This window comes from Calonectris borealis, chromosome 3 (assembly GCF_964195595.1).
Source record: "Calonectris borealis chromosome 3, bCalBor7.hap1.2, whole genome shotgun sequence".
Classification (NCBI taxonomy): domain Eukaryota; kingdom Metazoa; phylum Chordata; class Aves; order Procellariiformes; family Procellariidae; genus Calonectris; species Calonectris borealis.
This window is the reverse complement of record NC_134314.1, coordinates 89,339,472-89,365,713: the sequence shown is the minus strand read 5'-3', so window position 1 is coordinate 89,365,713 and position 26,242 is coordinate 89,339,472. Positions and strand designations below refer to the sequence as shown.

The 26,242-nt window shown below is 43.3% G+C and overlaps 1 protein-coding gene across 1 annotated transcript in view; it reads left to right on the top strand.

The window, feature by feature from the left end:
* Positions 1-17,990, top strand: part of SMYD3 (SET and MYND domain containing 3) — a 437,259-nt gene extending 419,269 nt beyond the window's left edge. Inside the window, exons 11-12 of the mRNA XM_075146580.1 lie at positions 10,755-10,863; positions 17,272-17,990. Coding sequence (XP_075002681.1) covers positions 10,755-10,863; positions 17,272-17,373 — 211 coding nt within the window. The 3' untranslated portion in view covers positions 17,374-17,990. The remainder of the gene's footprint in view (positions 1-10,754; positions 10,864-17,271) is intronic.
* The last annotated feature ends 8,252 nt before the right edge of the window (positions 17,991-26,242 follow it).

The window sequence follows — 26,242 nt, the reverse complement described above, 5'->3', positions numbered from 1 at the left end:
TACCCCCTGCCCGTTCTGCCAAGGTACAAAAGTACTCATTAATCAAGGTGTACAGCAAACATGGCATTGCTTGAAAAATGCTTGCTCAGTGAACATGCTACTTTCAATTACCGAGAGTTCAAGCATGCCTTGGTCTTTTGAAGTATTGCACACCGTTTTCCATGCCATGAAGACGCATAGTGGTGTTACCTGAAAAAATCCCTCCTTTTTATTCAGCCAGCATTTCAGGCAGCACTTTAGAGCCTGGGAGAGATCATTGCTCATGATTGCTTTTCATAAAGTTCATAGCAGGTCTCCTTTTTTCTGTAAAGAATGCTATTTCCCCCCTCCCCTTTCTTCCAGATTGTTTTATTTTGTAGGAAACTCTGGAGCAATTTATATGCCTTTTGGGTCATGCAAGAAGTTCTCTAGCCAGCTGAAAAACTGGATGGAAGTTAAGTGTTCTCCAGTTCAGACAGATGGTCTTGTTTAGCTGTCACATTTTAACTGTGTAGCTTACCAAGGATTTGTAATTCTTTTCAGAACTAGTGGCAATATTTTTAACTTGTACAGAATCTTCCTATTGAACTCTCAAAGCTCTTCACAAACACAACTGAATTTAGCCTTATATCAGCTCCACTGAGTAGATCACTATTCTCATCTTCAAGATGGAAAAGCTAAGACACAAGGAGTAAGGCCAGATATCTAAATGAGATATCTGACATCAGGCAATGGAGTTCCTGTTCAGACACGCTGGTAACAACTTATGTATACAAATGTCACTAAATTTTGTAAATGCTACTTCAGCTGTTATTGTTGCTGTCATTATTGATGGTAAGTATCCAAGAAGCAAGGAAAACTGAAACGGCAGCTGGTAAAGCACAGGCCTGACAAATTTTGAAAGGTGACAACACTGTGGGTGAAAGCAAAAAGTTGTAGGAGAGGTGAGTCTGGAAGCCAACTGAGTGGTCAAAAATGAGGCGGTGAGCCATCCAGACGTTGGCAGGACATTGAGATTAATACCACTACGTTCAACAGCTACCCAACCAAATCAGAAGCCTGTACGCATTGAGCTGCATCACATGTCTGCTGCTGGGATGACAGTGAACCAGCATCTTTCTGGTTTGAAGATGGCAGGGGGGAGGGAAGGAGAGATCGTTGGTCTTACTTTTTCCATAACCCCCATATTGCTATTAACCTGAAACCCTGTTGGTAAACACAATGCCACAGTGGTAGTTACTGCAAACAAGAAGGTGTTTACTCAGAGAACAACAATGGCACAAGATATCACAAAGCAAAAAGGACCATCTTCCTAAACGGATGCAGAGTAACAATCCCTTTCTATATTTGTTTAGCTTCACTATTAGCTATGGACATGGTACACTGCACTTCCAAAGTGGTGCTCAAAGAGCAACCTCGCATCAGAGGTAACACTAAACAATTGGAGAATAAGAACCATAGTACTTTAGAAGGGGGAACTAGAGGGCCATCAACTCAAAGATATAGGTCAAATTCTGAAGAAAGAAAAAAATGAAAGGAGTGGAAAATGCTGTAAAAAAAACAGTATAGATTTGCTAAAAATGGATCATGCAAGACTGTATTTTTATAAGACAATATAATCTAAATGAAGGAAAATACCACACAGCTAAGCTTCTATGAAGAATGTAATGGAGTATTACAGAGTTACCGTCATTCTGGTCAGTCATTTGCACAAAAATGATAAGGTGGGTAAGAAACTGGGTAAGAAAGAGGCAGGTTTGGGGGCATATCAAAAAAAGAGGGAGATTCCTATGAGTCCTTTCACAGTCTTCCACCAGTTCTAAGCTGGAAGCTTATCGTTTGGAAATAGCAGACAGAGAAGAAGATTTGGTGATCACAGGATGACTGTAACATGCCAAAAGATGTAGTCATGGAAGAAGAAAATATGAACTTGGACTTGGTTATCTGTTTGCTTTTTGATAAAAAATCAACTGCGCCTAGAGGTACTGGGTTAACGGTTCAACTAGTGTCTGTGTGAGACAGAATGTCTTTTTATTTGTTCTGAAGCCTCCAGTTATTGGTCTCATCTGGTATCTTCTGGGTATTATGAGAGACAATGATCATTCTTCATTTGCCTTTTCCATGCAGCCTGTGATTTCATAAATCCATTGTCAACTCCTTCCACAATCATTTTTTTTGCAGGCTTGTTGTGGTATATGCCTTCATTGCACTGCTTTTAACTGTCCTCATCACCCCTCTCTATACCTTTCTACTGAACTCTTCCAAGAAGACAGAATCAGAATTGCATGCAATACCCAAGATGTAAGGGCATGATGTATTTTTACAGCACTTCTCTCTTTTCTTTTCCTAAAAATATCCTAAAACTTGTTTTGCTTTTTTGACCATAATGTTCACAGAGCTAATGTTTTCACAGAAATATTCATTATAACTCCAAGATCTATTTCCCAAATTATACAGGTTACTTCAGAACCTATCACTGCATATATAAATGCCTACTAAAACACTGATCTATGTGTACAAAAAAAATAATAAAAATAACGATAAATCTCTAGTCTCCAGAAGTGGAAAGTGACAGAAATCCAGCCAAGGAACATGCTGCTTTGATTCTTTCCTGACCCACAGCTGTCATGAGAAAAATGACTATGTCTCTCCAGATTTCAGCCCTCCTATCTGAAATTGGTATTTGTAATCATCTCTCTAAAGAGAGAGAGTCGTTGCACTGCACCTGACGGTTTCCCTGGGGAATTATCTGGAGATATGATAGAAAAGGAAACAAGTTTGATACTGTTGCTTAAACAAGTGATCTAACTCACATGTTATCAGTCTTTTGTATTACAACGGACTTCCGAGGTGATCTGAGATACTGGCGAGTGGAGAGAAGACATTTTGCACTGAAGATGTCAATACTACCCGCTGCGTCCTTCCTTGTGCAGTTGTGCTTGCACGCGTGCAGACACACTTGCGTGGCCTCTCTGAAGTTTACTGACACTCATAGCAATTAGACGTGTGTGGCTCTGATACTGGGGGGACTCATATCACAGCAGAGGGAATCAATTAGGGGAAAGTTATCTGCAACTCCATGAGGGATCCAGCAGTGCTTTTCATATTCCTGTCGCTCTCTCGTTCTGTGGCTGAAGGAGAGAGATCATGCAAACCTGTAGATTCGTGATCTGCTCTAAGAAAACTTGCATTGCTTGTATCAGCAGCCAGTCTTGTATTCTCAGCTGTACGAGATACTGATGGTGGGCCATTTTTCTTAACATCAACAGCTCATCATAGGTTCACTGCTGGAGGCGAAGGTGACACCAAGCTCTTTGTCACAAGTTGCAGTGTCTCTAGTGTAGATTTTCCTTCCATATTTTACTTCTCTTCCCATGAATGTTCTCTTTAACTAGCTTTCCCATTCTTCCTTTGCTGTCTTTCCTACAGGTCTTGTGTATTCTGGCATTCTTCCAACATACTCTATATGGCTTTTAAAATCTTTTTATAAATCCTTTGAACTAAACTGTTGACCTTAATTTCTTACTCTTCTGGTTATGCAAGGATTGAGATGGTATGTTCCTATCTGCAGCGATAGTCCATCTTACCATCTTTAGCTGTGAAGATGGTGAACTCATGACAAAAAAACCAAGAGCTACAAGATGTTTTGAAGATCAGCCAGGACACATGGACAATCTATATATAATCTTTTCCTACTTACATCTGAGATTGACCACTCTTTCTTTCCTTATCATCTCTTAACACCAGAAGAAGACAGAACATTTGGACAGTTCAAACAAACTGTCAGCATTTTAAGTGGATGAGTTAGACAGATCAAGAGCCAAGATGAAAATTGCCGTTTATTCCACTTTGTCATTTTATTAAAGTTATCATTCAAATTCTTGGCAGACCCAACATCTGGAACAATATCTATTTTAATGTGACATAAATTAACACCATAAGGAATATGGCAGAATGATCAGCAACCAGACAGAAATGATTTCTGAGATGGATAACTAACATTTCTTGAGAATTCAGTCGATTAAGAAGTGTGATTGATTATTTGATCACATCAGTTAAATTACTGAAACAAATAGTAATGGAACAGTATGAGATGCAGATGCAATGAAAAAATCTTTTGAGCCATAATTTCAGAGATGTAAATCCTGAACTGTTTCCAGAGGCAGTTATTTCACTGAAATAACAGGACATTTTTTGAGTGAGGGCAGAATAAAAAAACCCAGAAAAATAAATTGGCAGTCCGGCACAAAAGTTCCTAAACGAGGCTTACTGTCTCTACATTTCATTTGCAAAATACAGCAAGCCTTTTAAGCCTGTATAACTACATTTGCTTTCATTTGGATTGGCAGAGCCAGACAGATAGACCAGACAGCATAGACACAGGAATGAGGCTCTGCATGAACCAAAAAACATCCTAAAGTCACATTGAGATCTAAGTTCAACTCTTGGCTTTCCCAGAGATTTTCTCCTGTAACATTGAACAAACCACTTCATTTGCCTGAGCCTCCGATTCTTATCCATGCAAAACAAAGGCTGTCATGCTGTGCTTTTTAGTGCTTAGTATGATGACGCTTGTCCATGAGTTGTGGTCACTGGTGAAAATGTCAATATTGGGGATACCGAGAGTTTTGCCAATACAGCAATAATACCGATAGAGAGCACATGTAAATTAGACTGCAAAAATGTACAGCCAGGATATATTATAAGAGTATGGAGCCTTCCAAGTGACCTCTGATCAGAGGTGTTCGGTCTACACATCTCTAGTGGTATCAGACCACAGCTGGCTCAGAAAATGATGCCAACTTTCTGCTGTTATTTGGTTAAACCAGAAGAAGAATAAATCTCTTAGGGGTAATTAATAGTTTTATGTAATAGTAACAGAAAGTAACTTTTCCTGCTTTAGTTTGTAAGAGATTTTCCAGCATAAAACTTCTACTAATAATAATGTCTTCTCATCACTGGCAAAGCTTTTTTGTAATGCTTTAGGGATGTGCACTAGTGGTTACCTCCAGGAAAACTTCCCTGCTAGTGCTGAGGAGCCGATCCCAAAATCCAAGTGAGAGAGGTCAAATCTGGGAAGAAATAGAACAGGGTGATGCCAGCATTAAACTGTTCACTGATGCTTTGATCTTCTCAGTGAGACACTGTGATGGGGAGATAAAACGGACAATAAACATTTCAGGGCAGCTGGAGTATATCAGGTCTGCCACAGGTAAAGGATTTAGTCTGCTACTCCAAAAATGACATGGCTGCTGCAGAAAATATAAGGGGAGTTTAAGGTGTTGAACTGATTTAAACTTATCTGGTCATCCATGATAAATAGGGAGTTGTTAAGAGAAAAAAAGAAAGGGGGAGAAAAAGAAAGAAAGAGAAGCCAGAAAGAATAACAGGTTAACACCATTATTATGCCAGGAAAAAACACATTATTAACTTGAAAGCCAGGGCAGTATTCTTTTGGAAGGCTTTCACAGGGAACCCTAAAGTTTATACACAGGTTAATATACATATATTGCCCTTAGAAATTATACAGTTCCAACTAGACTTGTAATACTTAACATGCAAAACAGAGTCATTTAGTATCAATAATACATTCCCACTTCCTCCAAAAATAACCCTGTAACCTTGTTCCATCCTAGGCAAAACTCTTGCATAGGCCTAGTGCTTATTAAAAAATACTAATATTGAGCAAATTATGTATAAAGCTGCTTAAGATTATTTTCTATAAATAGCGCATTGCTAATCACTATTTCAGCTTCAAATTGCTGGGTTGGAGCAGGAAATGCTATGTGAAATTCTGTGTACAGACTGAACAGTTGCAGCACAGTCCCTTTGGCATTAAGATCTGTGAGTTCCTACATGAGCACAGTTAGTTTACCTGTCTTGTGCTCCTGAGGCATATGATTTCTTTGACTGTTCATAAAATAACTGTTTCCTCCCTGGAAATGTTGATAGATACCAAATGTTTCATACTTTTTAGCACAAATAATAATTTGTCCTTAAATTTGTCCTAAAAATGTTTCTCGTAATTCCCATATTTAGAACCCATTGATCATCCCAGCCAAGGAGTGGAAATAATACCATGTGAATTAGATGACCAGTCTCACATCACTGAGTAATGAAAAAACAAATAACTGGACAACATAAAAATAATTCCTAGGCTGCAGCTCAGTGACCAGCTTTAATGAATATACTCAAATACTGAGCAGTTCAGAAATCAAGAGTAAGTCAGAGAAAGAAAAGGCAGTTTAAATTATTGGGCGCTATTTTTGTGATGAACATTTCCACCAGCTGTAGCGAGTACGTTTCTGTCATGAGGCTGACGCTGTCCCCTTTGCATTCTGCTCACCACCATTCCTGATGCCCAGGAGCCGCTCCTTAATTTCTTCTCTGTTGCTGCAGCTCCTAAAACTGCTTTATGTCTTTTATGCTGTCATATTTACTTGCGCTAAAAGGTACTGCGAACCAATTTAGAGTTATGTATAGCATCACTTTTTACATGTCACCCTATTAAAGAGCCTTGTAACATTTCCATTTTAATCCCTTATTTCAGATTTTATAAATCCTGCCTGCTTCTAATTACGTCAGGCTGAAGACAACAGTGTAAATGTTAATCCCACAGACTGATTTACAGGGAATGGTAGGTGTCTATTTATTTTAAAATACGAGGCATCAGAAAAGGCAGTGACTTTGCATAGTCTCTTTTTTTAATACTAGGCTTTAATTCACAAGAGAACACAAAAGCTCTGATTATTTACCTTGTAATGGGAGATAAGTTGAGCTGAATTAATGGAACTACAGTATTAAGAAATAGAAGGAACTGGCTAAAATTTGTCAAGGGTTGTCTTTTTTACATTGTCCTTTACATGATAACAGAAGGGATTACTTGAAGAGATTCAGAGCTGATCTATAGAACAAAGAAAAATCTTTTTATCTTTACAAAGTATATGATTAGTGACTGCTCTGGGGGCTAATCAGGGCAAACCTTGTGGCTGAATTACAAAGAGGAGCTATCATCAGTCTCATGGTGTATTAGAAGCAGCCGTTTCTTTACAGAGTATGGGCCATGGCTGTCGGGTCGTACCCTGTTTGGATGACAGTAGCAGTAGGGTGTTGCAGGGCTCTGTCCTGGGACTCGTCCTCTTTAACATCGGTATCAACAACCTGGAGGAGGCAACAGAAGACACTTCTGTGAGGTTTGCAGATGACACCAAACTGGGTTGATAGGCAGGAGGGCAGGCTGGAGAGAGAGGCCAGCACGGATGCTGATGGTCATAGATGGGAACAAAGCTGTGCTGTCTTATATAAGCAGAGGATGTGATACAAAATGTACAGATCTTGCTCAGCCTCCTCCAGTTCTCTTGTTTACAGCGCAATCTTACTTGTTAGTTGTTGTATTCTGTTTAATCTCTCTCGGCAAGTGGCCTACTGGGCATTGACCAGTGCCAAGGGCCGGGAAACATCACTCCACAGAACTATCTTTATTTCAGCTTTTAGTATGTTACTGTTCCCCTTCCTGTCCCTCAGGCCTTGGTAAATCTCATAAAATCCTTTTCAGATTGAAATTCTGCTCTTCCCAAGCTGTAACGTCTTTTACAGCATGTATTTCTCTGTAGTTGTCTTAGTCTCTTGTTGACAGTCTTTAGGTATCAGTTCCTTGGCTGGTAAATGTCTTCCTTATTCTTAAATTTAACCACTTTTTGTTTTGTTCAGAGCAACGTGTGGGGATAATAAATTGGCTCACAAGTACTTGACACTGTGTCTTAGTTCTTTCTACCATACCCAGTTTTTCATAATACTGAATCCTAGGGATGGCTGGAAGAAGCTAGCAGCATTTTTCCAACTTACACGTCTCCCAGAAGAGCTGCAAGCTGCCTGGATTTCTCTAGTAAACTCACTCAATAGATGTGCTTCCACAAAAGGTGTTCCAATAGTTTAATAGATTTGTTCCAGAATATGATAATAAACAGTTGTTTCAAATGTCAGTTTTAAGGCTTGCAAAATGTAACTATGTACATGCATAAGATCAGAGCATAAATCATCTCAGTAAAACAGCTTTGTAAATATTTATGAGCACAGGGCCCTTTGTTTCACACTTATTCCTTCTGTGTCCTCATCTTAAATTTTCACTTGCTTTAGTTTATGGCTGGTAGTCTGGGCTGAGTACCTGACATTGTTAAATTGCCACCTGTTTTCTCTGGTATTGCGTATACCACAACTCTAAATCTTTATCGACTGCAGGTGAATGTATGATCTATAGAAAGAAACCTGTTTGTATGGAGGGACAGATTCTGAATTCTGATGGACCTGTGTGAAGTTTAGCAGGCGCCGTGTTGCTGAACTGAAGCACAGCCTGGGTTTGTCCACGTGAGCTGCCGTCCCTGCGGTGGCTGCAGGTGAGGCAGGACCCAAGTTCTCTGTTTGTGTTGGTATTTTGGATGGGGCTGGTTATTCAGGAGGGAGAGGAAAAGGAGAGACATTAAAAAGATGGTTGAAAGGATGAAAGGTAAAGGTGTGGAACGAAGGAGATGTGAAGAGGCTTTGAAGGAGCAGTGGGAAAAGAATCAGAGCTGTCAGGATACAGCAGAGACAGTCTAGTGGAGACTGCAAAGATGAGTTGTCATCTCATGCAAAAGTCTTTGCCTCCCTGGCTCCTTCTCCTGTGACCGTGGTCCCAGGCATCCTGGCATTTTGGTGGCCCAGAGGAGGGGGAATGACCTTTTTACTCCTTCTTTTGCAGCAGTCACAGGTGAGGGCAGAAGCATGCAATCACATAAGCATCATTTTTATGCAATTTTTACAGAGTTGTGCATGTGCTCACTACTCCCACTTGTGCTGTGTTAGCACTGCAATTTCTATTACTCTTCGCTAATTCACACCAAAATCTCTGACTTAGTTGCATTTTCTCCCTATTTAACTAGTAGCAGATAGCACCATGTTAATTGATATAATAACCAGAAACAAAATCTAAAAATAAACCTACTGATAATTTTCCAGTGTTTGCTTAACCGGATCCTTGAAGTTCCTGAGTGGTCAGTTTGGACTGAGATAAGTGCTATCATTTTTCTTCTCTCTTGTTTGCTGGTTCTCCAGCCTTTTTGAACGGCAGCCCGTGAGGGGTCTGAACAAGTGGTGCTTGTGACAATTCAGGACAGATTATTCTCATTGAGGAGTTGGTTTCTGCTGCTTTCTAAGAGGCTTTGGCAGATCAAGAGCTGTTGCTCCAGACATCCTGCCAGGCATGCTTGCCATGTGTTTCTGTATGTCTTCAATGAAACTGCATGGGATCAGCAAAAAAGGGGGTTTTTGGGTGTGAAAACATTTTCCACGATGTGTACACATCTTCATTTGAGATTTGTAAAAGGACAGCCAGATACACTGCCATTTAAACGATTACCTGTATTTAATCGTGTTTGCATTTTCATGACTGAAAAATAATAGAGAAAGATAACTCATTCATTTGCATGCAGACTTATCAGAAGATTCCTATACATTGTACAAATTTACATTGTTTAATGTCTTAGCATGCATTTAATCATACCCATGCAGACTGAAGTGTCTTTCTGACTGCAGAGGTATCATTCATTAGTAATTCCCCTGAAGTCCGATGATCATAGGTTTGGTGTAAACACAAAAAAAAATTCTTCAAAGAGTAGATTTTGGGAAGCTTCTCGGCTCTTCTTCCTGCAGTTGTGACAAATTGTGTATTTTTTTAGACACTCCTCAAGCACACCACTGGTGTATTTGAGGAAATAAAATGCTGTCTGATCAAATAAGACGTTTGTCTTCGGTGAGTCATGTTTAAGGCTTTTATTCTTTCATTTGTGTAGTTAGTCAAAAAAGATCTAAGACCTTTTGCAGCTGACTTAACTTCCAGGTGTGTCCCTTCACCTCATGTTTCCTGCTGTCCAGTTCCAGGCAAGTCACATCCATGGCTTTCTGCAGCCCCCAGGTTGCTCTTCCGAGATGCCGTGTTCTCCACGTCCAGGACACAGGGCTGGGGTGGGATCCAGGTGTTGTGAGCCAAGGGCCAGCAGGCTTTGGAAATGGGGAGTGGTCACCATGAAAGCATGGACACTTCAAGAGCATCTTGAGAGGAATTAATGATGACGTTGCTCTCCATCTACTTCCTAGAAAAAAAGAGCATAGTTCTGTTTTCATTAACTCCAACGAGATTGATGGAAAACCTCTGCTTCTGTGAAATTAATTGGGTAAGAACGGGAGTGTATCCTCACACTAGCAGATACCTTGTCTAGATGCACAAGCCAAATCTGAGATGTTCCTTGAACGTGCAGCACCTGTTCTTTCTGCAACTGAGGGAGCAGCAAGCAAACCCTCAGAAATAGTGGCCTCGATGTGACATACCTGCTTTTCCTGCAGTCCCTCTCCTTCGTCCTGGAGGATCCAGGACTGGGTTCCCTGATGAAGCTTTCTCTTAAAATTATACGTCTCCAGAGACCTGGAATTGTGAACGACCTCTGTTTGCAACACTAAGTACAGTAAATGCTATTGTATTATCCAACAGTAGCAAATTAAATAATCCCACTCCTGTCACTTTCTAACAGGATAATGTTAAAGGCATTCCTCTGAGATGGAGAGTAGTAATTTGCTAATTCCCCTCAGTATTTCATGCTTCTCAGTAGTGCAGCTAATTTTCTCTGAGTACCTTATTAACATTCACAGCGACTTTGCAGTCCCACCCTAATAGCTCTCCGCAGAGGCAGTGACTGTGAAGGTGAGAGCTGACAGTGACACGTTCTCCTCCTTTTTCTCTGCAGGCTGTATTATCCTGGTTTCCATCCGCTGAGGGCTGTCCAGCTGATGCGAGTGGGCAAACTGCAGTATAGTCAAGATATGTTTCCTCAAGCGCTGGAGACCTTGAAAGAGGCCAGTATTGTGAACTGTTTCTTCTCTGTCCCCCTCCCTCACTTCCCCCGAACCTGCCTTGTGTCCCTCCCTTCTGCTCTGACTGTACCTCACGCCTTTGGGTACTCCTCACCGCTTTTTCCATCAGTGATGTTTCCCCAGGCTGCAGCTGAGTGTGGTGATGGCTCACTGTGGCTCAGCGTTTCAGGCACTGACTTCCTCCAGTATCAGTCACTGCTAATTACAGTTCAATAGCAGGTGCCTGGATGAAAAATTACTATTAGATCCTCAGAGATAAAAATATCTCAGTGCCTCATACTCTCCTTCTTACCATAGCAAAGTGCATCTGGGAGCACTAAAAGTACAAGAACAGGAGCAGAGCTGCAGTTTCTACCCTCCTTATTCCCTGTCAGGGATCTGTGATTTCAGATTGGAGAACTTTGCCTTTAATGCTTGTATTTTTTTGTGAGCCACACTCAAATCAACAGGCATCTTCTTGATCCCTCCTATTTCTATATCATTCATCATCTTTCTTTTCTTTGATCTGGTTTTGCAGCTGGTGCTTTGCTAGTTACATTTCAGCTTTAAGCCATCCCTTTTGTACCTGAGCTGACTTTTATATTAATTTCCTCCTACCCCAGGCTCTTATTTGTCCTGCTGTTATATTGCTGTTAGTATCATCTTAAATATATTGAAGAATCCCCTTCCATGTGCAACATGTCCTCAGGATGTAGGCTCTCACTCGCTTCCCATCTCAAGCCCTCAATCACTGCTAGGATGTTTTTTCCCCATGGAAGATGTGCTGCCTCCAGTTCCCCTCAAAGATGTCTTACGCTTATTCCCTTGTATTATTGATTGTCCTGTGGTCAGCTTGGCCTGAAGACAGTACATGCTCCGTGCGGTTTCTCCTCTTGTCTCCTGGCCCACCTCCAGTGCCTGACACAGCCTCCTCGTTGCCTTTGCTGAGCGCTGCAGAAAGCCACCTGGCCCAGCTACTTGCCCGTTGCTGCTGGGCAGGAGCGGGCCCCAAGTGCTGGCACCAGTGTTGCAAAGAAGTGCAGAAGTTGGCTGTGTGTCCCCTTTGTTTAACGTCCATACTCTATGAAGAGCTAGTCTTGTGGCAAAGAGTTAGGGCAGCCGCTTGGAATAGAAGGGGTTGGATGTCTGCACTGGGGGTAAGAGGAGAAGTGACTTTACTCCTGCCTGGATCCCCTATGAAGTTAGTATCAGTCATGACTCTCTAGATAACTTAGTATTTTATACTTACTTTTTTCAACCTCCATATCTATTTGGTTTTAACATCTGATTAATTATGCAAGCTGAATAACCGATAATTTCCACATGTTGAAATAATAAATCAGTATTTCATAATTTATTTTCATATTTTTGTTTTCATAAATTTCATAATATTTCATATTAGATGCCAGTCTTACTAAGTCTTGGTAACTTAAATCTTCACTTGATATATTTAACTTAAATTATGGCCAATTCTGATCATTAAAAAGCAGACAGAAGAGTAATCAATTCTATTTTCCTTGCATTATTCAGAAGTAAGTCATATATCTGTCATGTGCCAGGTAATCTGCTCTGCTATTTCCCCTGTAATATTTATAATTTCCAAACATTCAGACTTTCCTTTTTAGCAGGTGGAGTGAGACCCCAGTCAGAGGAGCTTCTATTTTCATTGATACTGCCACAATATATCAACAGGCATTCTTCTAATTGCATTTCTAATATGATATTGCATTAAATTAAACTGAAGTGAATTCCCCTAGAGACATCTGAATGCTGCTCATCAGTGAAGGTGGAAGTTGTGATGGGGTTTTGTATATTTTTAATGAAGAAGTTGCCCATTGCAAGCCTGATTGCTACTGTATTATCCTTTGAATACTGAGCAACGCCTAACACAGAAACCTTTTTTCAAGCTGTGATCTCCTCTTTCCCTGAAAAGGGAGAACAAGGTGCTGCTTCCCGCTCTATGCCGTACCTCAGTGCATCTCTAACTGTGGTCTCCAAGCCATTAGTGGTCCGCAAGGACGCTGTAAGTGCTTTACAGCTGAGATGCAGAACCATTTACAAACTAATCCTGTTGTGGTTTTGCTTATTCCCTGTTCAGCCTCCCCCTTTTCACCCACATGTGTAAGACAGGGAGAGACGAACTCCCACTCTCTGGGAGCACAGCTGAGAGGAGGAAAAGCTTCCTGACATCCTGTTTCTCCATGCCACTTGTAAGCATAGGACACAACGCTTCTTTGGATGAGGTCTGAAACTGATTCCCTTCCTTGCTGACTACACTGGAACAAATTAGAGCAAGATGATATATGCGAGTAAAGGATGTGATTCCTAATATAACTCAGATAATGTCCTAGAGTTATAGGAGAACACAGTTTGGCCCTTTGTGATTAGATGTGTCAACAGAGCATGCCGCATGCTCAGAGCAGAAACTCGATTACCTTCTCTGCTTCATTACTCTTCTTAATACACTCTGACACTGAATAGCACCCTGTCGGAGCCCTCGTCAGAGTAATTCCAGTGTGGCATTAAGGAGAAGGATGTGGAAGGTGCAGAGGAATTGAGATCTGAGTGAAATTCACCTCACTCATATAAATCCTGTTTAATCAGGCACAGCCTCAGAGCTGCTGGGGATTGACAGCCTCCCTGCCACAGATGCGCAGTCTGGTAAGACCAGTAGATCTTCATACACAGCTCTGCAGCCCGGCCCTTGCTGCTGCTCTCTGTGCCACCCGAAAATGAATCACTATCATAACCACCTTACTCTTAGTGCCCTTTGGGTTTAGCTCTCTGCCCTGCACCCCCAAAGAAGGCCTAAATAATGTGGAGGGCTTTATGTTACCCATTAAAATGAAATCACCCCCTAAAAGTACATTAGGCCCTGCAGATCTAATTTGCCACGTTTTGGAAATAGAAGTGTTACAGAGAGGCAATACTCCACTTCTGGAATAAAACCTGAAGGTAGCCCTTGGTTTATTGTATGACCAACGTATTATTTTTAAATTTATGTACACATATATATGAAAGATGTAATGGTGGGAGGACAAATGAAATTATAGATCTGGAAAACCTTTGTCAGCAAAAGACCGGAGCTGGAGCCCAGTCTGACAAACCTAATTTAAAGAGCCTGGAATGACTGTAAAAAGCAGTAATAACAAAAGTTGCCACAAGCTGTCTTGTGAAGAGAAAAGCTTCTCGACCGGGAAGCAGCACTCCTGCAGGAGCCCAGGACGGGTCTGCACCTCTGGAGCTCACGGGAGCCCCTAGCAAGTGTATAGATTTGTCCTGAGGTGCGCTCATTAGCATAAATATTTGCTAGGTGTCATTTGTTACCTTCACAGCGCTGTAAGCTCACCTGTTTGGTTGCCCATAACCGGAGTGGAGCTGGACTCGGTTTGGGAGGACAGGCAGGGTGCAGAGGAGAAGGCTTGGATTCAAGGAGATCACTTCATTTCTGAGCGTCGTCTCCTCGAAGCGAGCCGATGAGCGCTGCAGCGCGTTTTCTCGGCTGCTGCTCCATCCTCCAGGCTGCGGCGGTGGCTGCCTGTACCCATGCAGTTTCCTGAGCAGGGCAGCGGTGCCCAGCCGCTGAGCGATGGCTGGTGGGGACGGGGGCAGGCAGGCAGGAGCATGCACACATCTATGACGCTGACCGGCCAGTTTCTCCTGCAGACCTTGCATTTGGCTGGCACGGTCGCAGGAGCACCTTTGTCCTCCCATGAGCTGGTGGGCATGGCTGTCCTGTCTCATGAAGGCCTGCAATAGCTACAATACCGATTCCCTTCTTACTGTAATCCCTGGTGTGGAGGCAAAAAGCACAGGAATTGGGGTAAAATCCCTCCCAGGTTTCACAGCAACACTGAAGAAATCTCCTTTCTCTAGGTGTTTGCTTCAAATGCTCAATTGTTTACCAGCTGTGGTTGACAGTAACTGTGATAGTTTTTGGCTTTCCTATGCCTGCTTTAACAAGTGTCCCCTTCAATCAAGAGAGATGGAAAAACACAGATACTCCTTCTGAAATGCTAGCCTTCACCTCATGCCATTTTGGCACGTGGCCATTTGCTTTCTGCTTTCCCTGTGATGGAGCGGTGCCGTCCTGCATCTGCTCACAGTTCCCCGCAGCTGTGGTGACGGGCATCCCGACCCATCCCCATGCAAATCAGGCACAAACGACTGCGCTGCATTTCATTTGCATTCATGGAGCAACAGCCATACCACTAATCTAATGGGGTTTATACTCTTCAGGGAGGCAGTATGTGGCTGATGACACTGGCCTGTGTTGCTCTCTTGCGATTACTATAGTTTTTCATAATTAGATTTGCTATTTTAGCTGAGAGGAAGACCACACAGACCACAAGACTCTGCTCAGCCTCGACCCTGCTGGTTAGCTGTGTGATTTAGGAGAGCAGGGGAGTGTTCAGAGGGCCTGCATGTTCCTGCTTCTGCCCAGTAAAACAATTCCTTGCTTTGGAGGTGAAATTATCCCCGGTTTTGCACTGACCTTTGCAGAAACAGCTACATAACTTAATGCCAGTTTAATTTGGGGATTACAGAAGTCATCATTGCTATTCTGACTTCGATGCAGCTGGTTCTGACTCGTACTGCAGTGTGTGAGACAGTACGTTGCATGAGAATGATTTTCTCCCTGAGGAAACAAAAGGGTAAGGACTGGGTGCATTTATCTCCCACACTGAGGAAAGAAAGGAAATGGAAAGGAAATGTTGGGGGTGAGAGAGAAGTCAGCAATGGTAGCGTTATCTCAAGATTAGGTTTCATATTAAGGGTTTTTGCTTTTTAACAGAGGCATATCCATATGGACATGTCTGGCTGGGCATCAGGGTGTCCAGGTCCATCACTGCTAGCCTGACCTCTGTCCTGTAGGTAGGCTGAAGATCAAGGTCAGCTGCCCCACGACTGCGACTCAGATGTAACCAAATGCACAGCTCTTAGCACAGGTCATTTCACAATAAATCCCCCAAGCTTTCTTGGCCAGGGCATGCAAACACTGTGCACCAAGTGTGTCTGGATCCATGGCCAATTCACCTGGCCACTTGCTCTGGGGTGATCCTGTCCCTTCCGAGCTAGCCTGGGCGCAGCTACGTGTTGCTGCACTGCAACGCGCATGGGATGCCACTTGCAGCTATCCTGCTCTGCACCATCCAGGGATTCCTATACCATGCAAGTGTTCATCTTTCTCCATCCCGCTGTCTCTGCCAGGGAAGGACTGGCTCTTATTCTTGCTTTTTACACTACTTTTTCAATTATTTATTTAAAAAACAAAAAAAGCTCTTGTACAGCTTAATATTTCACACTCCACTATGTTGAAATGCTTCTATGATCTACTCTTTACAACATTTCCCCAATATGTTAAATTAGGAAAAGCAGAACACTAAGAACAATTTAGGCAGTCTTTTCAGGGAGTATAATTATGACTTGCTTGCAAACATTTTGCAAAAACATGACCAGCTTTGTATTTCTACTAAAATAGAAATATGCAAAAATTGAGGATTTCTGATTTTATTTCACATTTCCTAGGCATTTCTAATGGTGATGCAAGCATTTCCATTGTTCTCTTTAACTGAGTATTTTATCATTTAGTAGTAGGGCATTGTGGTAGCTCAGAATATACTTGACTCTTTTTAGAGCTCCTTGCACGCTCTGATTTGTTTTGACTGCTATTTCAATTTGTTCTTTCAATCTTTTGCTGCCTCCCTCTTCTTTTAAGAATTAGCTAATTTGAAGCAAAAATAAACTGTGCTAGAATTTCCATATGCTTGCCAGTCTCTAGAATTTGGAAGTAGGCTTTCATTCATTCCATCAAAGAATATATTTATTTTTATTTTTATCTTTCCAATATAAATGATGCCCCTTCCTCAACATTTTCAAACATTTCCAAAAGGATCCTTTTTCTACAATCCAAAGCTGATTTAGCTGAATTTTGTCAGCTGACTGGACCAGGAACCCACTGAAACACAGGCTACATTTAGGTTTTGACAATTCCTCAGTTTGGGATGAGGAAAAATCTCTGATGTCTTTTCTCCTACCATCATGAACGTCACAGTCATATTTTAAATCATGTATCAAAATCTTGGGTGCTGTAGTTGACCAATCTTAAAATGGCCTTCATGCCTCAGCGCAGAAGTATCATCTTCCTCTACTATTCCAAACATCCATCTGTGCAACATATTCGTGGGCTTTAATACATAAGAATAATGCGTCAGTGGCTCCTCCTTTGTCAGGGATAAATCATTTATACACTTTGGGATACTTCACTCCTATTTCTATTATGCCATGCATTCAAGTCCCCAAGCCAACCACTTGAGGAGCAGAACTTATATCCCTGCCCCACTGCAGTGACCAACCCCTCCGTATGGTCTGCACAATGACTAATGTGTCCCTTTCCATTCTCTCCTCAAGGCCTATAATATTATGAAGGTCACCCACGGGACAGATCACAGCCTGATGCAAGCCTTGATGGAGATAAAGGAACAGTGTGAGGCAATCATGAGAACACAGTGAAGAAAACTTCCAGTCTGGAAAACAAAATATTCGAGGAGAAAGGAATTCAAATGCTTTTTATTGCATTGGGAAGCTTCTTGATGATTTTGGTGTCTTTTCATTAGGTCCTACTTGCTTTACAAAAATGTTTAGTATTTATTCATTTTGCTGTATGATCTGAATTGAGTTGATGTTTGGAGGAATATCTGCAATTTTCAAAGGGTTTTTTTTTCCTACCGAACAATCTAATTGACGATACCTAATTATCAATTTACAACACCTAATTTAATTGATAAGTATTGGGAAATGCATGCATTTCATCAGTTACAAAGTGATATAATTCCATTGATATCGGTAGTCAATTTTTTATACCGGTTTATGCCAGCAATTGAGGATCTAATGTCAGAACATAGTATAAGTAGAGAGAATATATATTTTCCCTTTGCTTTGCCCTTAGGTGTGGTTTCCAAAAGCCTGATCCAGTGCTCTTTGACATCAAATAAGTTTCCCAATGTTCTAAATGAGATTTGCCTCCCTCCCAATATATCTGCGGGGTTCTGTCCCTCTTCTTCTTGCCTTTCATATGTTGTGATATTGAATATGAAAATGGATTGAATAAAAAATTTAATCAAAAGTGTATCTATGTGGAAATTGCTTACGCTGTTTTCTCCCCATTTTGACTGCTTCAAGAGTTTCTCACGTCATACTAGTTTCAAAAAGAGAGAGATTTGGACCTATGAGCTCAGCGGTGTGGTTCCTAGACCTTTCTGAGCCTCTGGGGTTTGGATTTCACTTCCCCAAATAGTGAAGCTCTGAGACCTACAGATGACGGCTGAATTAGGAGGTCATCCCTGGGGGAGAGAAGGATGTCTTGGAAAGCACGAGCACCCCATTTCCCCACGCTCATCAGCGAGAGTTGTTCTTGCCAGAGCTGCTGACTTCCATTTTTAACACAGAAACGAATGTTAACAAAAGCCAAATATTTATGAGGAACTTTGAAACCTAAATAATTTAAGGCCTTTGAAAGTATCACTTCAGGTGTGTCACTCCTCTCTAACAATTTATTGCTGCTACTCCAGCCATGACTGTTATTTCATTAATCCATCGTGGTGAAGTCAGGCTTTTTTCACACCAGTAACTTGACACCATTAATTATTATGAGATGCGAACACATTTAAAAAGAAAATGAACACTCTGGGCGTAATTTACAGCCACAGCACATGAATGCCAACGCTGAGGAAGATATCTCCTTTCAAAGTGTTTGAATTTGTTCCAGCGTATGGAGCATTCACTTGCCCAGCGGTAACATGCAGGCGATAACCTATGAAATGCGGTGCCTTCCTGGAGTACCTAGCATGGCTTGATGCCAGAGGCCAAGTCATATCAGCCACCCAAGAAGTGCAATAATCCTCACAGAAATTCACTGCTTGGTTGGGTCTTCTTGCTATTACGAAAAGGAAGTTGTCTGGGGGAAAAGGTCAGACCTTTGCATTTATTGGGATTTCTGACAAAGTAATGGCATCACTGATGGACAATCAGAAAACATTAGGAGTACCCAGTCTTCAAGAGCTATTTTCTGGTTTTAAAGGGGCACATGCATATTAGAAATTATGTGCTTTTGCATGAAGATGTTGCTTACGTTATCTCATGATTACATATCTAATACTAAGATTTGCAGATGGAAGGGACTTCAGAATGCAAGGTAAGACAATGCGTTAGTTTATGCAGCATATACTGGGAGACGGCCCAGCAGCTCTCGTGTGTGCGGAGACATCTATGTATGAACTGCAGCACCGTTTTCTGGGCCTTCTGGTACAAGGACACCTCAACTCTCCAAGCGCAATAGCAGGGAAAGGTGGGCACTAGGGGAGGGGCAGAGTTACTTGATGTCAGACGAGAAAGGCCACATTACATCAAGCTGAAGGATCTACTACACGGGTATTGTCTCTCCAGCAGTGGTCTGTAACAGATGCTTAGGGAAAATGTACAGGCAAAACCGTTCAACGACTGTCGTGCAATGACAGCGTGCTGTGTTGGCTGCAGAGCATCACAAGGGCAAGTGTGCTGCCACGTGCCTAGGGCTGCAGGAAGCTGATCCGCAGCTCACTGGGCAATGCAAGAAACCAGACTGGCCCCAGGTTGGTCTGCGGCTCTGGTTTCCAGATCAGCGTCTTGAGGGCACTGCCATGTTGCCTGCCCTGCCTGGCCTTCGTCTCTGGGCTGGTCTGCGGAGATTCCTTGGTATGGGGGCGTAATTCATGCTTTATATTCATTACTGTTGATGCAAAGCTTGCAATTCTTTCAGCTTGGTAAGGAAAGAGTCAAGTTTTCTGGTTGGTTTCAGTCACTTACTGAGCGGTTTCCTTAGAGGTTCAGATGTGCTACCACCACCAGCAGGGCCGCTGATGCTGCATGGGAGGTTGTTGCGGGCAGATTTTTCTCTCCCAATGTTCCCACTCCAGCCTATTTTCTGCGAAGCAGGCTGGCCGGTGGCTGCGGAGAGATTTAGCTAAATGCATCATTTGAAAGTGCGGTAGCAAGCAAGCGTGCCAGCGAGGAAGGAACATTAGATAAGCACTCATTTCAAATCAGGTAATCTTATTTTTTCAGCTCAGACTCAAAGTAGCTGGAGTTGTCTTTGCACAGACATCGTGTTTCGTCCTTCAAGAATAATATCTGTCAAATTTTTCAGGTGGTATCGGCTTGCTAAGATAAAAATGCCAAAGTCAGAGAGAGGCAGACTGCAACATTATCTGTAATGCTGGCAGGCTTGCCACTTGCTTCCAGCAGGTCAGAGACTTTTCCAGTACCTTTTGCAAAGTAATGGTAATTTGAGTTCACCACAAGGTTTAGAAATATATTTTGAATTACTTTTGATTTGTCACTATCCCTTAAATTAGTCCAGGAGCAACAATGTTAGATTGCACTTAGCGTGAGCACTGCGTTGTAGTATGTGTTTGGAAGAAAAGCAGTACCAACACAGAGGAAAAAACATGGGGGACTTTACAGTTTTGCTGAGAATAATTGATACCAGTTGAACAAAACATCTGTCTTTAAAAAAAAAAAAAAAATTAGTTCCCTAAACTGTGCTGTTTCTTTAAGCATGGTGTAGTTCTCTGTATCCATACCCTCAAGGTGCTGAGGTGCTGACCTGATGTTGGAAGTAAAAACTCTCTGGGCCCTCAGCAAACAGAACTTGCAGTGCATAGCAGAGGTGGCAGAGAACAAAGACACTCGTGAGAAAATGCAGTGAACCAATTTTTGAGAGCTGTGAACCTGTCCGTGGAGTCATGCACAGGTTTACGCCAGCAAAACTGTCCCTCCACTCAGCCCTTTCTCTGCTTCTCGCTGCAACCTTGATTTCTGATGGCTAGGTTTTTCAAGCTAGCTTTTCTTAGGCTTTTTATTTTTTAACACAGCATTTTTATGAAATACAGAGGCTATTTCCCTGCAGAGCATATTCCAAATAGTCCCTCGCCACTGCAAGATTCTCAATGAACAGTTTTGTTTTTCACAGAGGTTGTGCCAATTACGAGGATTTTTTTTTTTTCCCTGATTCAGAATTAGATCTCCCATAAGACAAGGAGAATAAGGAAGGTCTTACAGTTATGGATGTAGAGTTCTGGCTTGGCTTCTCTGCTGCACCAGAAACTGTGTCTGACCTTGGGCAAATCAGCCAGGTCAGACTGATGTCCGTAGTTGGGCTTTGTCACTGCGGGATGCCCGGGATGGAATGGCATCATCGTATTTTCTTGTCCTTACAGGCATTGCCTAGGCCTTCCTCCAAAACTGAGTTGCCACACACGGACAGAGTGCTGTGAGCTGCCGCTGCCTAAGCCATGCCTCCTCCAGGTAGAGACAGCCTTGGTCTCCTCCCACAGCACTTCGGCAAACCCTAAGGCACAGTCAAAAAATCCCAAGCAAGTGCTTTTGGGCAATTCAGACTAAAGCCACGTTAGGGCTCTTCTTTTTTTTTTTCCTCCTTTTTAAATGGCTATTTTCTCTTGCCTATCACTGTACATGTTGCTATACAAAAGTCCTTTTCTTTTCCATTTCTGATTTTACAAAGTTAATCAGCCTGAAAATACATTTGAGATAGCTGTTTTGTAAAATGCGCCCTACAAGAACATCTAAGTGTGTATTTTTCCTGCCTTAAGCATAAAGAGTGCACTTTACCTGAAAGTCTGCAGTCGGCTATTCTTGCCGTTCAGCACAGTGGTTTCTGTTTATCCCCCCAACAGTGATGTGTAAACCATGCCTATATGACCCCATTAGTATTTCATGGGGAAAGTTCAACGTTTTTATTTGCTCTGCATTTGTGATAAACATGGACAAATCAATTCTAATTCCATCATTCTTTAGACTTTTTGTAGGTTTTAATAAGGACCTTAGAGATTCCTTGCCCCCTCCAAAAAAGAATAACTCAGCCTTAGTAATTAGGCTTCATACAGTCACTACTCACACAGAGGAACCTAACAAGTTCTTTATAGTTCCCAGGAGACCAATTAACCTTCTTTTAAATATATCTCTATATAGCTACAGAGAGAGGCATGCACAGAAAGGCACATACACACAAGAGTTTCATTAGTCTCAGACACTCCAGCTCCTTGTTAACCAAATTCTGATGGGACTCACAGCAAGCAGGCAGGGCTGAAGCATCCTGCCTGAGTCCTTTTTAACTCCAAAGATGCCTTAATCAGGACAGAGCATAATCTTTCTTCCAACTGACCCCAGGACAGGAGGAAAGGGATAACCATGCAGCCTCCTCTTTGCTGAGAGTTCCCCTCCATCTCCTGGGCTCGGGCAGGCAGCACTTGCTGGTCTCCTTACCTGGAGCTGCCCCGTCTCTGTTTTAGCTGAGGGCTGGTCTAGTGGGGCTGACGAGACGGGAGGAAAGAGCAATGTTTTTTTCCTCCGCCCCTCCAATTCAGCAGCTCTGATTCCCAGTCCCCAGAGGCTCCGAATAGGAAGGTGGCAATTTTACATTCCTCTCTGAGGAAAGCTGCACTTTAAATCACAGGTGATTCCTCTTGACAATTCCACTTGACTTTCAGAGCAGGAGCCAGGAGACGGTAATAGAGAAGGGCGTCTGATGAGAAAATTAGCAGAGCTCCACTCCTCCCCTCCCCCAGGCCCCGTGCTCTGCTCTGTGCTGTACTTGCCTGTTTACTTTTAATGATGCTCCTTTTAATGAAGCCTTTTTAGTGTTGCCTTCCCGTTTTAGTAGGTGCCAGGTGTGGTGCTAAGCATCCCACGACGGAACAGGTAGAGGAGAGGTCTGGCCTGATCCTCCTTGTGCTCTCCCTTGCCGAGCTGGGGACACCCAAGTGATGTGTTGCGAAGTCACGGAGCTGCCATCCCTCCCACTGGCAGCAACACGCCGCAGGAGCCCACAGTGAAGGATGGAGAAGCTGTTGTGGTCTTTGGAGAGAGTCACAGGCATCGCACCGCCGCAGGGAGGAATTGGCCTCCATACCTACAGCTGTAGCCGTACAGCTGAGGGGTAGCCGGTGGTCTGGGAACTGGAGTAGTTGAGGTGACGGGGACTGCGTGAAAGGACGGCTGGGGGCCTGCTTCTGCTTCTCCTGGGCAATCCCATTTCGCCCATTTGGATGCAAGGGCCCTTGTTGCACTTCAGTCTCCTTTTCAAAGTCACGTCAAGCTCCGGGGAGAAATTCCTCAGTGAGGTACTGGCAATGTCTGTTTTGCTATTCTCTTTAATGTCATTAACGTCTTGTAACCAGCTTATACCCTATATAGAACCGTGATCAAAATACCATTACTGGGGAGTGATGTTCCCCATCATGCTAGCAGGAATGCTGGATGAGGGCAATTCTCTATGACAAGTTGGGAATGCTAATTTCTGAACATCTGTGGCTAAAGGCACCAATAAATAATGGTATTTTAAAAGGTGAGTGTAATGAGGATATTTTTTTTTCCCCTTACCAAATATTTTCTGTGGGGATAATACATAATTTGTGAAAAATAGACAAAAATTCTGATTTTGTGTTTTCTGCAAATAGGTCTGTGCTGATTGCTGGGCGCTTTTTTTTTTTTGTTTGTAGTTTATTTTACTCAAGTCAAAAACTGCAACTCAACATGAAAACAAGGGAATTGGCAAAAATGCATTAAACTGCCAAAGGAAAGCCTCTGAAAACCGTAAAGACGTGAGGAATACTGATCCCAGGTCTGGGATGGGGCAGCCTGCCAGCCACCAGGCAAGAATGCCGCCTTGCTTTATGGCTGGTAGATGGGAAGATGGATAAAAATCCTTTAGATAGGCATTGTCCAAGTTCATTTCATCAGAGCCCCAAAGCTCTTCATGCAATCCGTGTAATATGACTGTGGTGATACACCCAGGCCACAAAGCTGCTCGTTTTACCATTCAAATCTAAAGTCTTGGCAAAACGTGTCCTTCCAAAGTGGTGGAAAGCTCATCAAGAGACTAACATCTTCTCTGCTGTGGAACACCCCTTCAAAATCTGCTGCTACGTCACAAGAAATGATGGTTACTGGGTGCTGGGAGCAAGGAGCTTGTCCTGCTCATGAGCTGGGAAAAGGCCGGTTTGCTGACAAGCCCCTGGTTGGCGTTTGCAGAGCTGCAGAAACAACGTAGGTTTAGAGCTCTGCAGAGGTACAGACTTTCTCAAATCTAGCCCACGACCCAGACGGGCTTTAACCTGGGCCTCTTTCCCCTTGACCGAGCCCTGTCAGACAGTCGTTTAGCTGGCAGGTATCTCAATTCAGACCAGAGCCAAATGAGGAGCTGAAGGAGATAAAGGCAGGGATTTTGTTCCTCCTGCCTGATGTGATCCTTCAGCAAACACCTTTCCTTTACGTGTGGGGAACGCAGCAACCTGCCAAAGCCAACTTTAGAGCATATTGCGTTTTTCACAGCAGAGGACAAAGGTGCCTTGGGGCACTTGTTCATGCCCTCCACCTCTTGCCGCAGTGAGCATTTCGTGAGCTGCAGGGCGCTTCCCGCTTCCCTGCCCCGCACGGCAGGGAAACCTGTGCCGTCCTCACCGCCCTCTTCCTGTCCTGCTCCGCAGCCTCTCATCAGGGGCCATCGCCCTTCAAGCTGTTGAGGTTTTACCCTTGTAAAAAGATGTTAAGTGTCCGGCTTCTGTTGGGGGGGGGGAGGGAGGAGGGAGACAACAGAGAGGCAAAAGCTCTATTAAAAAAAAAAGATTTCTGAAGTGCCATGAAGTGCCATGAAGTTTATCTTGCTGCTCCACTCTTGGTGAGTGTCACAGAACAACAGTTAAGCAGGACAAGTCTTCAAATATGACGTTGGCTTTGGACCACGGCAGCTTTTTTGTGCCCGTTGCTTCCCGGTGCCGGCAGGGAGCCGGGCTCAGCTGTCGCTGCTGTTTTGCGGAGCAGGGCTTTGCAGCCTGGGGCCTGTGGATGCCCATGGAGGGGGAATTTGCAAAAGGCACCTGAGGAAAGCGAACCTTGCTGTCATCAGGCTTGAATTCCCTCTACCATCTGCAACTCCCATGAAAAAGCTTACGCAGTCTGCCAGATGAAAACGGTGGAAATCCTGAATTGCCTCAGGGCAGCAGATGGTCCCAGGCAGAGAAGCCCAGGCTTGGCACGAGCGCCCAGTGCCAGCCCTTCACCCAGCCCCGCCACACACCTCGGGTGCCGTATGAATTTTCTCACAGCAAAAACTCACCGCACGAAGCGGCCGATGGCGAGCGGGCCAGCCCCTGGCCAGCCAGCGAGGCCTTGAAGCCAAGCGAAGCTTCTAGGATGCGGGCAGGTGTATGATTTCTTAGAGAAATGGGTTTACAGCTTTCCCACCTGAAACACTTTGATTATTTTGGGTTTAAATATGTTACCTCAGTGTGTGCTTTAAAAAAAAGACAGACCTAGTCTCTCTTGCCAGGGAAGAATTCCTAGGGTCACAGGGGAATTTAAAGCTCAAAGGTTTACAATCCCCGCAAGATAAGGCAGTGTAACAGCCTCCACACTTTATGGTGCTAGCTTATGAAGAGGTCAAAATGGCTTAGCATGAGGGTCAATGCTACTCAAAGTTCCTGTTTGAGGAAGGGAAAAAACATCCCAAATCTGCATACCTAGCTTTGACATAACTATTAGATTACAGGGGTTTGGGTTGTTTGGTTTTTCCCCGCTAGCCGCAGTGGGTTTTCTGCTTCCAGTGTGACAAAGAAATGAATCCCAAAATGAGACGGTGTCTCTGCCGCAGGCCTGCGGCCGGGTGGAACCACTGCGTGTCCTGTGCCTTTGCAGGGGCGAGCGAGGCACCATCACGTTCATCCTCTCTGCAACTCACCTGCCATCGCTCTGTTCTTAAATTGCTGACAAGTCTAGGAATGTCCACCCACCTCCATGGACAGGGACTGGTTCTGCCCTCCCCTTTGTCTCCCCTCGGTCCTACCTCTCCGCAGCAGTTGGGGCTGTGTGCCAGCAGCATCACCGCCCTGGTGCCACACCTCGTCGGTGTGCAGCAGTGAAAACGGCCAGCTCAGAATGGCCTTAAAAGCACCTTAAAAAAAACCTAAGCGTAGCTTTGCAATGACCTCCTAGGGAGGCTCACAGGCTTTGACTTCGATGTCTACACTAACCTGCCACAGAGAGCTGGGAAACCTGCTTCTTGGACCAGCGTATATTGCAAACATATGGAAAAATTTGGAAAGCAAACTGTTAACAGGACATAAACGCAAGCCAGGAACTATTCAGAGGGGCAATAAATAAATATTTCACTGAATGAGTCACAAGTGATGTTACTGGGTGGAGAAATCAGCCCCAGAACAATTTTTTCACTGTGGAAGTATTTCAGTGCCCCGGTACTCTCACACTAACTGCATCCCCATCAAAGATTTCAGGTGCGAAGCCCTTTTGCTAGGCTAGGTTTTTATGT